Source organism: Abramis brama (assembly GCF_963993115.1).
Source record: "Abramis brama genome assembly, chromosome: 6".
Classification (NCBI taxonomy): Eukaryota; Metazoa; Chordata; class Actinopteri; order Cypriniformes; family Leuciscidae; genus Abramis; species Abramis brama.
The window spans coordinates 14,552,744-14,569,154 of record NC_139968.1 but is presented as its reverse complement, the minus strand read 5'-3'; the positions used below and the strand labels follow the sequence as shown (position 1 = coordinate 14,569,154).

General features: G+C 40.2%; 1 protein-coding gene across 1 annotated transcript; it reads left to right on the top strand.

Annotated features, from left to right (window-relative positions):
* Window positions 1–2,410: 2,410 nt before the first annotated feature.
* LOC311084421 (uncharacterized protein) lies at window positions 2,411–14,914 on the top strand. The gene is made up of 4 exons (XM_084116430.1): window positions 2,411–2,609; window positions 3,505–3,575; window positions 3,934–4,043; window positions 14,851–14,914. Exons 1-4 carry the CDS (start codon window positions 2,412–2,414, stop codon window positions 14,853–14,855), a joined length of 384 nt encoding a protein of 127 aa, XP_083972556.1. The 5' UTR covers window position 2,411; the 3' UTR covers window positions 14,856–14,914.
* The last annotated feature ends 1,497 nt before the right edge of the window (window positions 14,915–16,411 follow it).

The window sequence follows — 16,411 nt, the reverse complement described above, 5'->3', positions numbered from 1 at the left end:
ATGATCCTGTAACAGGACACCGGGTTCTGCTAGTGTGTTAGCTTCATTTGGGATGTTAGTTTTGGGGGAAGTTTCATATAACTTTGTTGGAAGAGTGAGTTTGCTGGATTATTAATTAAATATAATGAATCATTTGTGTGTGTCTGATTGGTCCAGATGCTACAGCAGTGATAATAAACTAAAGTCAAGACATCATAATGTATTAATAGACTCAATGGCAGCAGGAATATCATTCAGACATCATTCAGAGAAATGTTGAAGTGAAACAGCTAAAGTAAAGACTGCTACTGTTTATGACGTCCAGAATGTCCTTCACTATTTAAAAAATGTCCTCACTAGTAAAACCTGTTAAACACCAGCTAGTGAGCCGGATCTCACTATAGTTAAAATAGCTTATAAACAGGACAGATCATGTTTCTGTTTAAATCTAGTGATCACCATCACTTACAAAACATGATATCATTTAACCTAAAGGACAAAGCGATATTTGGATGTGAAAATAAGTCAGAAGTTGTCCAAGCAGGATGTTAAAGTGCAGAAAAGAGTATCAGTTGCACTGTTAGTATCTAGTGTTGAAAGCTGATCAGGTCGAGGAAGTGTGGATGAGACCAGAGAGGATAGGCGAGAGGGTGAGAGTGAGCGTAGGTTTCGCCGAAAGGCGACCTGTAGAGGAGTGTGTGTTGTGTTCTGAGGCAGGTTGAGGTTGAGAGTGAGGAGGAAGTGATCTGAGGTGTGCAGCGGAGTGACCAGTGTATGGTCAGTGGAGCAGTAGTGTGTGTAAATAAGGTCCAATTTGTTACCTGATTTGTGAGTAGCCGCAGTAGATACTCGTTTGAGGTCGAATGAGGCAAGCAGAGTGTGGAAATCAGCAGCCTGAGGTTTTCCTAGGTGGATGTTGAAGTCTCCAAGAACTATGAGAGGAGTACCATCCTCAGGGAAGGATGAGAGTAGCACATCAAGCTCCTCCAAGAAACTGCCAAGCTGACCTGGGGGACGATATACAACTACAAAATGGATTTTAATAGGGCTAGTGATGGTAATTGAATGTGATTCAAATGAGCTGTTGTCACACAGAGGTGGTAAATGATCAAATTTCCAAATGTTTGAGATGAGCAGACCAGTACCTCCACTCCTACCAGTCAGGTGAGGGGTGTGTGAGAAAGTGAAGTTAGTGGAGAGGGCAGCCGGTGTGGCAGTGTCCTCTGGTCTGATCCAGGTCTGAGTCAAGGCCTGTAGGCTGAGGCCTGAATGACTAGAAATAGATGTAATGAAATCAGTTTTGTTTACAGCGGACTGGCAATTCCAGAGACCAACAGGAAAAGAGAATATAGTACTAGAAGACACCGGAAAGGTACGCAGGTTGTTAGGATTGGACTGCCTCCGACGTTTGACATTTGATTTACGTATGTTAGTAATAGTAGGGATTTGAAAACACACAGTGTAAGAGAGCTCACAAACAGAAAGATCAGATGAAAAGTTGTGTAGAAGAGAAAGGAAACAACAAGAAAATTAAATAAAAAACAAGAAATTAATACTCAAGTGCCTTGTAGGTGTCCTTGCTCGGTGGAGTCGCACAGGTAGAGTCGTTGGTCTTTACACTCTTCGGTCTTCACACGATGAGGGCTTCACACAAGGGCTGCCGCAGTGCACTAATCTATTTTATATACAAGACTGATGTTCTCTCCTGTTGTTCGACTGCTTCTTCAGCAGTTTTTAGTTTTGTCGACTGTATATTCAGGTTTCAGCAGTTCTAAGCTCAACAGAGTTTCTCGATTCAAGACAAGAACTGGTTGCTGCAGCGGTTCTCGAATCACCAGTACAGAACCGAGAATTGTTTCTTTCAGACACGTTCTTTTCAGAGAACCGATGAGCTGGAGATACTGAGCATGCGTGATAGCATGCTATTATTTAACTGAAGTTATGATTACAAATGCCTTTATTTGAATGTATTTTTACCCACCAGGAAGATAGAATTGATGTCACTCGTGAGGACGTAAAATAACAGGTGAACCGGTTTACCTATGTGTGGCAATACTCAAGTGGAGGGAAAAGTGAATCACTATTAAATTAATCCGACTACACCACCCTGGTGGAGCACCAGGGAAATAACTCCCTATAAGGACACACAGGTAAGTTTTACCATTTGGAGGCAGAGATAACGTGAGACGTGAGGAGCAATACAAAAATACACTTTATTATAAAATCACCAGCGCCAGTAAAATTCTCTCACTCTCAGGAATCTCCCAACATGACAAATAATTCTCCAGGGCCTTAGTGGGTACAAGGCAGGCCAGCTGCAACTCAGGAGGTCGTCCAAACCCAAAATCAGACACCATGCGCCCACACCATAAGCAAAGAGTATAGAAGCCCAAGAGGCGAAACTCTGTTGTGTTATGGGTAACAGTCTGTAGATGGCGCTGCGGAGGCACGTCCGCCATTATGGACTGAAAGCTGCTGAAATCGTTAGCGCCAGTTTGCATGCCACACAACCAAACTGTGAAGATGAGCAAGTGGTCAAAACGCAAGCAGTGTTCTGCAATAAATTGCAAAAATTATCAGTCCACCAGAAGCGATTTGGCATTTCATTGATTTCCAAAGGATGCACAAAGGTAATAACTCATTTAAGTGGAAATATTTTAATGATGTTGTGATTTAACTTGAATGTTGAACGTGAATGACAGCATTGTTAGCGTTTGTAAATCTGCATGAATGTTAGGCTAGTGCAACTCTGTCAAGTTTGCCTTATAAACTAATGATTGACGGATTATTAGATCGCATTTATTTTCCATAGCATAGACATGCTTTTTTAAGAATAAAATTGGTGTTTTGAGTGTGGTGGATGAAATAGTGGTAACAATTTTCAGGCTCAACCTGGTGGGAATTTCTTTTAGCAGGGAATGCTAAATGATAGATGCTTGCATGAGTTGATTAAAACCCGCACCAGCTTAAAATGAAATAACAGAAATAACAATATACTATGTTGATGGTATGCGACAGGAGAAGTAGTGATTACTTAATTTTGCTTAATGCCTGACCGAAATGAGTGGTATATTTAACTGAGGCAAAGTGTTTGCACCCAGATAGCAATTGCTCATAAAAATGCATACCAGGTGCAATGCCATTTTATGTTTGCATTATAAATAGATTTAAGTGTAACAGAAGTTAATGCTATGATCTTCACTGATGTGTCTGACAGTCACGGTCTATCAGCAATTGCAAAGGTGCATTTGAGCAGTAGCATCAAATGTACTGTGGAAAATGACAACTAGAGTAAAGAGGCAATAGGTCTGAGATCAATGCAATTTTTCAAAATGTTCATATTATATTATCTCCAGTCACACCAAGTGCATGGACATTAATGGTGTTACCAATTACCAGACAAATATGCAGATAGCCTAGTCTCTGCATTTCTGCATAAAGTGCAGTGCTATCTATTTTCTTGTTCAAAATAATTTTGACACTTGAAAACATTTATTCATCATGTTTCATATATATACATTGCAGGTGTGCCAGGTGGGTCCAGAATCTAAGGAATGCATCCCTTCATGGCATACCTTTGGATCAGCTGCATCAGGGTGTGTAGTGCCCATTTCCACAGCAGCCAGTTCAAAAGACCATCTGATGTGTATGTGTAATATAAAACTGTAATACTTTTTGAAAATATGTTTAAATATGTAGCTCTTCTATCTATAATATCTAGCTCATCTTAAAGTCCCTTCTAACATCTCATCTCATTCTAAAACTGCAATTTACTTTACTTCCTTTTCTCCTTTTTCTAAACTCCTACTCCCATCTACTACACTTGACATACCTGTCCAGCATTTGGGAGTACATTATCCAAAATGACTGAACCCTCATCCTCTGACAGTGTCCTGATGTAGTTAAAAATAGTTTACTAGGTTGAGGATTACAAATCATGTCATTGTCTTACAGCCATGGTGGGCTGAAATGGGATGCTGTGCCCACAAGAATAGAGGCCCCTAACCCACCTCCCCCACTAGTTGTCGAGAGGAAGTGTAATCCTCCGAAGACACGTAAAACACGTAAGATGCTCATTTATTTCTATTTCACATATATATCTATTCAGGTAGACTGATTCTATTTATAAAAGATGGAAGTTCAGACTTCTCTTACGTTTTACAGCAATAATATCTGAAATGTTATTAATATTGTTCTGCAGTGAAATTATATATATATATATATATATATATATATATATTTTTTTTTTTTTTTTGTGTGTCAGGCAAGCAGAGTCATGTTCCTCCTCCCATTTCACTGTGTGCACTTTTACTGAAGATGTTGAAACAAGTTGTTAATATTTTTTGTGATATTCTATGTAAAAGATTAACTGTCTTTAGAAATGTTCATTTATAATTTTATTTATTTATTTATTTTTCCAAATCATATATATGGTGATGTTCACTAATTTCAAAATCAACATTTGAATAAATATCTTATTACTGTGTGTCTGCCTATATATTATTTCATGAATTTATGTTATTCATATAACAAGGAAAATGCATAATAGAACATAAATATTGATAGATTAAAGGTTTGCAGTAATTTTATAATTGTATCTTTGCAAACCGTAAGTGGTAGGCTAATGAAGCCGATTCAGTGGGGGACATACCCTTACGAAAAAGTACTATAGGAATCTTATAGTATTTTGGGACAAAATATTATAGTAATCTTATAGGAATACTATAGTAATACTATAGTAATTTGGGACATACTATAGAAGTACGATAAGACTACTATAGAAATACTATAGCAGCTTTAAAATATTATAGAGGTATTACAGAACATCACAGAAGTATGTTATGTTCTGTAATACCTCTATAATATCCTAGAGCCGCTATTGTATTTCTATAGTATTCTTATAGTACTTCTATAGTAATATTTTGTCCCAAAATACTATTTTCATAAGGGTAATTAGGCCATGCATAACCAACACATAGACGTAACATTTTCTGTCATTTAACATCGGTCATCCTCATTAATGTATTTTAAATTGTTTTCATATTTAGATATGACGGCCAGAAAAAAATAAGTTATGTTAAGTTGGTTCAGTGCCATTGACTCCCATAATTTTTCGGCGTTTTCCTTCAGTTTTCAGTCCATAATGGCGGCCGCGCCGTCACGTCATGGGGGCAACTGTTGCTATGGAGCGTTCTATTGAGTTTCGCCTCTTGGGCTTCTATACTCTTTGCCATAAGGAAGTTTTGTCAGTACACGGTGAAGCACACACTACCTAATGAAGCAGCTAGCCTCCCCTGTTCCACACCGAGTCCTCACTGGCTCCTGGAGAAGAAAAGTAAAAGGGACACACATTAACAAAAAAAAGAAAGAAAAAAATTTACACTAAATAATGAAAAAGAAAGGACCAAATTAAAGTTTACAGACACAATGTTATGGCGGCCCCCTGATGTTATCTGCAGCAAAGGCAGATAATCAGCACCTAAGTGGCACCAGAATAACAGGATGAGATAAAGGGGGAATAAACACTAATAAAAATACATTCTGCAAAATAGATCAAAACCAAATCAACAGAAAAATAGCCACAAAGAATAACACAAAACAGAATTAACAACAAAATAAACCCACTGTTAGCAAAAGAAACCAAATCACAAAAAAAATTGAAAACAACCCACCACAAACAAAAAGAAACAAACGGAACTATACTTGTATTGATGTTTCATAAACAAATTTCGGGAGGAGCACGTTCAAATAATCAATCCAATCAACTTGTCATCAAACAATTACCATGTCTACCCTATCAGCATGAGAGGAAGCATATATATTCACTCTGTCAACTCACCTAACATTCCTTGACAGTCTTCAGCATTTGGCCCCGCCCTACCTTCTTAATATGTCCGAAACGAGCTCTCCCGTCCGATAAAGAATCTTTCGTCCTTCAGGAATCTTTGCCGCAATCCTCTGGTTTTATCTCGTGGGCGTCAGGCCAAACAAATGGGTCCTCGCCACCACAGGATCCGCAATCTCCTTCCGCGCATTTCTCTAAACCGGACTATTCAATAATTCCTGCTATAGAGAAATGGACAATAAGGCCCGCCGAGCACCACGCTCGTGTCTCGGGCAATGCTGCCCTCTTCACGCAAAGGAACGGGCCTTCCTCCAGCATCAGGCTGCCGCAGCAGGCCCTCAGTTAGCCTTGCCGCAGATTCAGTCCCGGCCGGCCAGCTCACACTCTCAACCCCCGCTGGCTCAACTCCAAATTCAGGCTGCTGGCACCAGACATGGACCCATTCCCAACCCCAGTACCTCACTATTCAGAGATGATATTCCCATAAACCACCCATTGAAACCACTTCTCGACACCTCTCTTAATTCCATTTTTCAAGCCGTTTCACCCAGCACCCTCCAATCCTACTTAACCGCATGGAAGTGTTTTAAGTCTTCCCACTTTACATACAACCTGCATTTTCCCAATTTTTCTCTGCTCACCATCACTTTATTCATATCCTATCTCAACAGCATCAAGAACCTCAAAGCCTGCTCCATCAAGGGTCATCTAAGCGGAATCCAATTCTTTCACAAACTTATTTTTGGTTCGCCTTCCTCAGAGATAGCAAATTCTCAGACAAATTGCTCATCAAAGGCATCCAAAAAACCCAACCTACCCGCCCAGATGCCAGACAACCAATAACGTTAGACATACTTACTAAATGCATTTCCACCCTCCGCGAGGCTACCACTCCACCAACACTGCCTGCACACTGCACGCAATGTACATATTGGCTTTTTTTCGGTTTCCTCAGATGATCAGAACTCACCATCACTTCCAGCTTCAACTCAAAAGCCTACCCCCTCAATCACAGATCTATCAGTGTTAGACAACGAAACCATCTCTTATTTTATAAAGCAAAGTAAGAACCAGGAAAGGCCATTTCATATACATTTTCAATCTCTCATCACCAATCCAACCGTACCAAACTCTCTCAGCCTATATGGTTTCCAGAAACTCGCAGACTAAATCCCCTTCCGACCCACTTTTCGTAGACGACTCCAACTGTCCCTTCACACGTTTCTGGTTTCAAAAACACCGTTTTGCTCCATTCAGGCATCCCAGACCACTTTTCCAGCCATTCATTTCGCATAGGCGCAGCAACCACAGCTACCCAAAAACACCTCTCTCAGCAGCAGATCGAAGCTCTTGGCCGCTGGTCATCGGAGGCCTTCAAGAGTTACATCCGCTCAAATCGCTTCCATATCAAAGAAGCTCAACGAACCCTCATCAGCTAAATTCTTATTGTCAACTTCTCATGCACCCAACCCTACAGGCCACCAGTCCTTCAGGAGCCACATTCCCTATCCTAACTCGCTTTACTGCCTCAGCAGTGCTATTTTCTGCTCCAGCAGGAGCTCAGATCTCCGTCCCACTCACCTTTCGAATCACAGTTTGAAAGCAAGTTGTTTCCAAAACCACAGCAGCATCATCTCTTCCTCCAACAGGAGCCCATTCTCCACCCAACTGGCTCATTGGACAGTTAAAAGCAAGTCAAATCCAAGTCTTTCTACTACAGCTAATCTACTCCGCTCCCGCAGGAGCTCTGTTACTCCGCCCAAACTTGCTCCACTGCCGCAGCAGTGTGCAGTCTCAATCTCCTCTGTCAGCTCCATCTGCGAGACCCTCGATCTGAGACGCTGGACCCGAACTACGGGGAGCGCGATCCTCCATTGAATATGGCCAGACGGGAGCGCAGCACTTTTATGATTAGTAAGTAAGTAAGTCAAATTTATTTATATAGGACTTTTCACAGATAAAAATCACAAAGTGCTTCACAATAAAATATAATACAGTAACAAATTCAAAATACAAGAATATTAAATATAAATAGAAAACATAATAAACAACCATAAAAAAAACCTTGACTAACTAAAAGCCTGCTTGAAGAGCAGAGTCTTCAGTTGCTTTTTGAAAGAATCAACAGAGTTCGCACAACGCAGAAAGAGAGGCAAAGCATTCCACAGCCTAAGAGCCACTGCCTGGAATGATTGGTCCCCTCTAGTTTTAAAATGAGTGCGGGGAACCACTAATAGCCTCTGATCTAATGACCTGAGACTCCGAGTGGGAGTGTGAAGCTGTATCAAGTCAGTGATGTAGGTAGGAACTTGACCATGCAGGGCTCTGAAAGTAAGGACAAGGATTTTAAATTGAATTCTGTACTGGACTGGTAACCAGTGAAGTGCTGCTAAAACAGGTGTGATGTGTGCTCTTTTCTTAATGTGAGTTAAAAGCCTTGCAGCAGAGTTCTGAACAGCCTGGAGACGATAAAGCTCCTTCTTACTCAAACAGGTAAAAAGACTGTTGCAGTAATCTAAACGAGAGGAAATTAACACATGAATGATCATCTCCAACTCACCCATAGTCAAAAATTATCTTAATTTGGAAATATTCCTCAGTTGAAAGAAACAGTTTCTAACTAATTGTTTAGTGTGGAGCTCCAAGGACATAGCTGAATTAAATAACAACACCTAAGCTCCTGAGGCTCGTTTGGACAGACGAGCCTAAGTTACCAATATGCTGTATTATCTTTGGGATTTTACTTTCAGGGGCGATAATTAGTGTTTCTGTTTTGTCTGAGTTCAGAAGCAAAAAGTTGTCACATAACCACTGTTTGATACTAGTCAGACAGTTGATTAGAGAAGACAGTTTAGAGAACTCAGTTTCCTTAAAGGAGCAGTACAGTTGAATATCATCCAAATACAAATGGTAAGCTCAGGGGTCACCAAACTTTTTTCTCTGGGGGCCACATTATCGTTCCTGACTGTGATGGGGGGGCCGGGGCCGGGTCAGCTATATAACATAGAATTGTATGACCCAGATCAAAATGACCACCAGCAGGCCTCATTGTGTAGTAGAGATTACTAGCCTCAGTAGCCTGGCACAGCCATCCCCACTACTATATCCACACTACTATATCAACACTTGATTCCTGGCACATATTTGTTTATCTTTACTAGTGGTTTGCAAGTAGTAATCGAGTCTTCACACTTTGTTTTAATTTGAAATACCACAGATATTCCATTTATTTATTTTCTAATAAAAATAACATCAAAGCTGTCAAGGTAAGAAACATCTGCCTAGTTGAGGTGATTGACACTGGCAAAGGTGAGTGAAAAATTATAAATTACAGGTAGGCCTGTTGATATTAATAATAATATTAATAATAATTGTGTGCAGCACTTAATAAAGGTCAAATAAATAGGCCTACAAAATAAATAAATAAATAAAAAAATAAAAATTATTATAACATTAGTAATAACATGAGTATTAGAACAACTAGCCAGCTCTACTCAATTTTTTGTTTAACGCTAGCCATTTTGCTGTCCTGAACACTGACAGTTCTCTGACAGTTCTCAGCACGTGCGTTGTCTGTCACTGCTTGATCTCGAGCATGTCGGGTGACGGAAAATTCAGCAAATATAGTTCATTTTATAACTAAATATAATTTTTTTACTGAAAAAATCAACAAAATACCAGATGCAGACATGTTATTATTTTCCAAAAAGCAATCAAAAAAATAGGCCATGATGACTTTTGGGGATTGCCTCATAGGGCCGGTTCAAGTAGTGGGGGGCAGAGGGGCTGGGGGGCCAGTCAAAGGGGGTGGCAGGCCTGAGTCGGCCCGAGGGCCTTTCCGTTTGGTGACCCATGCGCTAAACTGACTAAGTATCTGTCCGAGAGGAAATATGTACAAGAGGAACAGAATAGGTCCCAAGACAGAACCCTGAGGTACCCCACACGACAACTCTGCAGTTTCAGACATGATCTGATTCATATAAACACTAAAACTTCTACCAGAAAGGTAGGATGAAAACCCATTTTAAACCTGATCCAGACATCCCAACCAGATCACAGAGTCTATTTATCATAATATTATGATCAATAGTGTCAAAAGCAGATGAGAGGTCCAATAGGACCAACACTATATTCTTTAGAGTCAGCTGACATCATAATATCACTAGAAACTTTAAGTAATGCAGTCTCCGTGGAATGTTTTTTACGGAAATCAGACTGGAAATTGTCAAACAACTTGTGTTTCTCTAGAAAAAGGGTGAGTTTTTCTGCTACAACTTTTTCTAGAATTTTTGACATGAATGGAAGTTTAGATATTGGCCTGTAGCTTTTAGGTTGTAGCGGATCCAAACTAGTTTTTTTTAGTACAGGCATAACAACGGCATGTTTAAAAAAACTAGGAACAACATCAGTTAAAAGTGAGGTATTAAGCATCTCAACAATACAGGGGCCAATGGAGTCAAATGCTTGTACAAATAGCACAGTAGTGACAACATAGGGGTTTCAAAGAATGTAACAGAAAGGTGATGTCATGTAATGTCACAGGTGTAAAAGTGGACCAACAATGAGCAGGAGACAAGTCACAGGCAGAGATCTGAGACAGTGATGGTGAGATGTTTGCCCTAACATCTCTAAACTTATTAACAAAGAAGTGGAGGAAATCATTACAATCAGATTTAGATTACACAGTTGCTTGAGGGCTAGAGGGAAAAACTATTTTATTAATGGTGTAAAATAAGCTTCTGGGATTGTGCTTATTCGAGGATATAAGCGGAGAAAAGAAGAAAGTTCTCACCTTTCTCAGCATCTCGTTCAAGGTAACCCTTAGTTCTTTAAGGTGGAGCCTATGAACCTCGAGTTTAGAAGATTTCCAAAGACGCTCCACTTTTCTACAATTTCTCCTAAAACTCGGGATTGCTTCATCAATCCAAGGACAATGTTTTTTATGGGAGACAGTGCTTGATTTAACTGGTGCTACTTTATTTAAAATAGATTAACACTGACCATTAAAAGACTGATTAAGCACATCAACATCAGTGCATCCCATCAGAGAACATGGGTCAAACAAGGCAGGGAACCTCTCAGCAGTGTCATGATTAATAATCCTAATTCTCAGGGGTGGAGGATCTCGAGGAAAGTTAATATTAAAAAACACACAGCTATGGTCACTCACATGTACATCTTCCACACGTGCATTTACTATATCTAGACCAAGAGAGAAGACAAAGTCCAGTGTGTTACCCTTAATGTGTGTGGGTCCAGGAACATGCTGAATAAATTTAAAAGAGTCTGTGATAGAAAGGAGATCAACAGCTGTGTTACATGTAGAATCATCAATATGCAGGTTAAAGTCCCCAATAATTAAAACCTTCTCAAGTTTGATGATAGATGATAGAAGTCAGTAAAATCAGTCATAAAGACGCCTGCTGGGCCAGGAGGACGGTAAATTAACACACTGTAAAAAGCGTTAAAATAACCTACCTTGAGCATCTGTGATTCAAAAGAGGAAAGACTTTCAGAGTTTATCACTCTACATATGAAACTATCACAATGCACAACAGCAAGCCCACCACCACGGCGTGCAATTCGGGGCGTCCCAGTAACAGAGCAGCCGACTGGACAGAGCTCGTTTAGGTGAACAAACTCATTTTCCCTTTGCCACGTTTCTGTAAGGAACATAAAATCAATATTCTCGCTAATAAAAAGCTCGTTAAGAATAAAAGTTTTGTTAGAAATGGAACGAGCATTGAGCAAGGCAATGTGGAGTGATGTTGGCAGACCGGCATCCTCAACAGCTGATTGTGACGGAACGGAAGTGATTGTGACAGAACTGACCGTAAACAGCTGACGTGGTCACGAGATCTCCAGCTGCGGCGAGTGGTCAGTACAGTAACCATCGTTAATGGCAGGTCCACGTTCCCATCAACAAGTCGCTGGTACAGAAGAGGGTCTCGTCCAACAGGTAGAAACATCCCGGGGCGCTGCAGCTGGGGAGCATTTTCACCCGCAATCTGTAGGGAAACCGGCCTCAGCCACCGGAATCGTTCTCCGCGATACGGCCAGAGCACCCCCGTCCAGGATTGTCGCCTTCTCTTAACTTGAGCGCCAGCTCTGCAGCCCCTTCTCCTTCTCCTCTGTCTCTTCTTGGGATTACCAGGGCCCCTGGTCGTAAACAGGAGCCGGTACTCAGGTGATGAGGGAGGACACACGAGTGGGGGCGGAAAAGTTTATCTGAAGCTTTCCCAGCTTTCAAAGAGTCCTTCCATAGACACTCTGATGTCCAACAGCGAGCATCAATCATAAGTCCGAGCAGCAGAGACACAATAGTCAGACAATAGGGCTGATATGGAAACATATAAGGTGAGTACAAACATAGAAAGTTGACACGGATGCGATGCAGCAGCAGCCAAACCAAACACAGGCGCCATCTTAGATCCTAAGACACCAACACAACTTTTTAGTGATTTACAGTGGCCGCAAGCAGCTCCCTCGAGGGTCTTAAACAGTACACACACAACTTGTGTGTGTCCCCACCCGCGATAAATCTAGGGCAGGGATGCACACATCACTTGAATTGCTCACTCGCCATAATATGCTTCCATAATTCACTCAACAGAGATCGCTTACTGAAGAGATTGGATTAGTTTCATTCATACTTCAGACGCGTTACGGTAAGGGGCATTCCCCAGAATGTCGTCATCGACACAGTGCGAGTTCCCTTGAAAAGGAGGCTGAGGCTGTCAAGGAGATTAAATGCCATCAGCCGAACAGATACCTGCACCACTCTATAGCTTGTGTGTTAATCGTGAACATACTCTGATTTAGCTGAACTTACTCCTGGACGCATTTTTGGAACCAGCATACCTCGAGTAAGCAAGGTTTGGATTAATTAACCGAGAGTTTAGGGTGTGTTTGACAGACATCCCTGTGGTATATAAGTTTAATTTGGTGCGCACTGTAGGAGTGGATTCTGGAATCCACTGCTGCTTCAATGTATATCTAATGAGTGATTATAATCAAGGTAATAATCAATATTTTGTTGAATGACTTCTCTAGACTTATGATATTTTACTTTGTTGTAGAAGTTACTAGTGTGATTATCGAAAATGTTCTTTCATGTATTCTTTAAACGTCTGTATGAAATATCTGAGAGGTGACTGAGGGTCTGGCCGAATGCCAGGAATGCAGTAACAGTGCTTGCTCATTTATCCAGAAATGAAATATGGGCTTGTTTTATTTGAGGTCTTACGCATGTTAAAACATAGAAGGTTCATTGGAACCAATAGTTTAAGTGACCATTTTTTAGCTAAAGTCTTTACTTTACTGTTAGATTAAAGTGTCATCTCATTGAGAGAAAGAACATGTTATCTGGATGTTTTGAGAAGACTCTCCTGTTTATCGTTAGAGCCCGACCAAATCCAACCTTGAAGAAGCTGTGTGTCTGTGTGTGTTAGTATTCTTGGTTACAGGTTAAGGAATAAGTGGCATTATTGGAGATGGACTGACTTGTTTTCTTCGACGTGTTGGCGCCCAGCAACCCAGATCTGTGACCTGGAAGGTCACGACGTGGCTAAATCCAGGGTCTGAGTGTCAGCTGCATAATCGCTGGAGATATTCTTCAGTCTATCTGTCCATGTCCTATTCTTCAGTCTATCTGTCTATTTTTTTAGCCAATCAGAATCATTCAACCTGAAACAATGACGTAGCTTAGACCTTGGTGAAGGGTATAATTGCTGTGATCTTTGTAACTATGAGTGGGGCGGTCTATGAACTCCTTGTGAGTCTTGAAGCTGACTTCTGCTGATGAAACTGCAAACTATCTTCAGTAAAAAAAAAATCTTTAATTTATTATAATTCTGACAATGTGGTGATATCATGGCCTTTGATAGTATTATTAACAGAATGAAACTTTGAAACACTGAAGCAGAAACATTGTTTGGTAAAAGACAAACTAGACTGTTAATATGTTGCTGCCTGAACATTATCTGTTCTTTTAACATGTTGTGTTTCCCAATATTACATTTATTTTGTATTCTTTTTGTATTTTTCTTGTTTATGTTAAAATTAGAACTTCTCACCATTCACTGATACATTAATTTTTGAAATTACATCATTCAATTTCTTTCTTTCTTTCTGTTTTGTGCACAAAATAAAACTGAAAAACATGGAGCTCAGGGTTGAGATTTACAGCTCTGCAGACTGATGTCAGAACACAACTACACTCTACAAAACGAGTAGATGGCGTCTTTGTACTTTGGAGTCACATTTGCATCATGTGCAGGACTCCAGTCAGAAGATTTACATGTTTTCCGACACAAGAATGACCTTGTTTAATAAATATCTCTAAACAGTTTGATCAGTTTAGTTTATGCACATTTACTTATTAATCACAATTGAAATGCTTTTTGAGAGTTACTATTTTTAACAGTTACTATTGAAGCAAAACAGCGGTTTGCCTCTTTACACTTAAAAACACATCAATGTGAAAATTCACATCAGGTATATGTCTGTGTATTTTATGACGTAGAACAAAAAGTGAAAGTAATCTTAACCACCTTCCAACAGGAAATTCCCAATGGATCCGTTGATTCAAATGCAAATTATCTTCCGGGTTTTATGAAAACAAATGGAACACAAATGAGCTCTTGTGCATCCTGAACTCAACCCTAGCTTTTGCCACCTTGTATGTCAAACATACAGAATTTTTGTCTTACTAAAAATGTTTTAGTAAAAATAAAACAAAATATGGTGATATTTATGCTCAAAACTAGAAAAAGTAAAAATACTCAATATTCAGACAAAAATTACAGTGAATTGTCTCCTTTACAGCCTCTTTCTGAATGTTTGTCTTACTGTTGTGTTTCAGTACATAAATTGTAGTAGAGTAATATTGTCTAAATTTTAACCTGAAGGTTAGTGGTTTAAACAAAAGATCTCAGTGAATGTCCAAATGAAAGTCGGCAAATTAAAAACATGGCTTTTCCTATCACTACTATGCTGATGACACACAACTCTACCTCTAATTCCAGCCTGATGATCCGATGGTAGCTGATCGTATCTCAGCCTGCCTGACAGACATTTCTGGCTGGATGAATGACCACCACCTTCAACTAAACCTTGCAAAGACGGAGCTGCTTGTGGTCCCAGCCAACCCAACACCCCAACAACTTCACCATTCAGCTAGGCTCGTCATCCATAACTCCATCAAGGTCAGCCAGGAACCTTGGAGTTGTGATTGGTGATCAGCTGAACTTCACAGACCACATTGCTAGAACTGTCCGGTCCTGCAGATTTGCCTGATACAACATTAGGAGGATCAGGCCCTTCCTATCAGAACATGCTACACAACTCCTTGTCCAAGCGCTTGTTCTTTCCATACTGGACTATTGTAATGCTCTCCTGGCTGGTCTTCCAGCTTGCACTGTCAAACCTCTGCAACTGATCCAGAATGCTGCAGCTAGAGTGGTCTTTAACGAGCCAAAGAGAGCACACGTCACTCCTCTCCTCACAAAATTGCACTGGTTACCAATTGCCGCTCGCATCAAATTCAAGTTGCTGACATTTGCCTACAGAACAACCACTGGCTCTGGCCCCTTTTACCTAAATTCATTACTTCAGACTTATGTGCCATCCAGAAACTTGCACTCTGCAAGTGAACTTCGTCTTGTGTTGCTGCTTGTGTTGTTCAGCCCAGCCCAGCTGCCGCCGCTCACATGGTTGATGTCACATAACATTTTAAGGTACAGTAAAGTGATACTATGCACTAGCGCCAGCACTGCTGCAGCTTGAATACACTGTGACAACGCTGGCGATGCCATCACCCACAGTGATTTACCTGCTGGTTCTTATGGCTGTCCTGTCCTTCCCATGACTGGATTCTTTCTCTAGAGCTTTACACATTTCAGACAAACATCTTCATGCTTGTATCTGAAACAAGAACTAAAAGAAGAGATTGCTTCCCACTTTTCCCAAAAAAACTTGATAGGGCATTAACCTTTTAGCACTACTAACCAGACATTTTTGAACTGTCGCCATGCGTGCACAAAACAAAGCAGGTTCCATGAGACTGGCCTGCAAATGAGGCTTATTCGTTTAGTTTTTACTAGAAAAAGAGACACTTCACTGAAAAACTAAATCTCCATTAGTCTGAAAATGTGAATCCTAAAATGGGTGGTATTATAAGCACTTCATTGTCTCTAATTGTTCAGTTGTAATAAATAGCAATATATATTTTAACCATCCATCCATCCTCAATACCACTTACCTTCTGTAATGAAAAGTAAAAGTTTTTCTCCTCAGTTTTAAGAGAAAAGGCCTCATTAATAGAAAGGGCCCGATTGTTTGACCACACTTATTCTCCTTTGAAAAATGTTTCTTCATGTTTTATTTGCCATTGTTAAATGTATTTTTTTAATATATGATTTTATGTTTGTTGATAATAAAACTGCACATTTACCACATCTGATTCATTAATTCCCTATAACACAGTCGATTGGCAGCAGAATTTGCTAAAGAAATGGATGTTGCTCTTTTCAGTGTTTATAACTCCAGCATTGTGGTGCGAGGGTTTCCACAGTAACACCACACCTT

Coding starts and splice junctions, on each gene's coding strand:
- LOC311084421 (XM_084116430.1), top strand. CDS start 2,412: ATGGCGCTGCGGAGGCACGTCCGCCATTATGGACTGAAAGCTGCTGAA. Junction 2,610..3,504: donor TTTCCAAAGGATGCACAAAG/GTAATAACTCAT, acceptor TATACATTGCAG/GTGTGCCAGGTGGGTCCAGA. Junction 3,576..3,933: donor TTTGGATCAGCTGCATCAGG/GTGTGTAGTGCC, acceptor ATTGTCTTACAG/CCATGGTGGGCTGAAATGGG.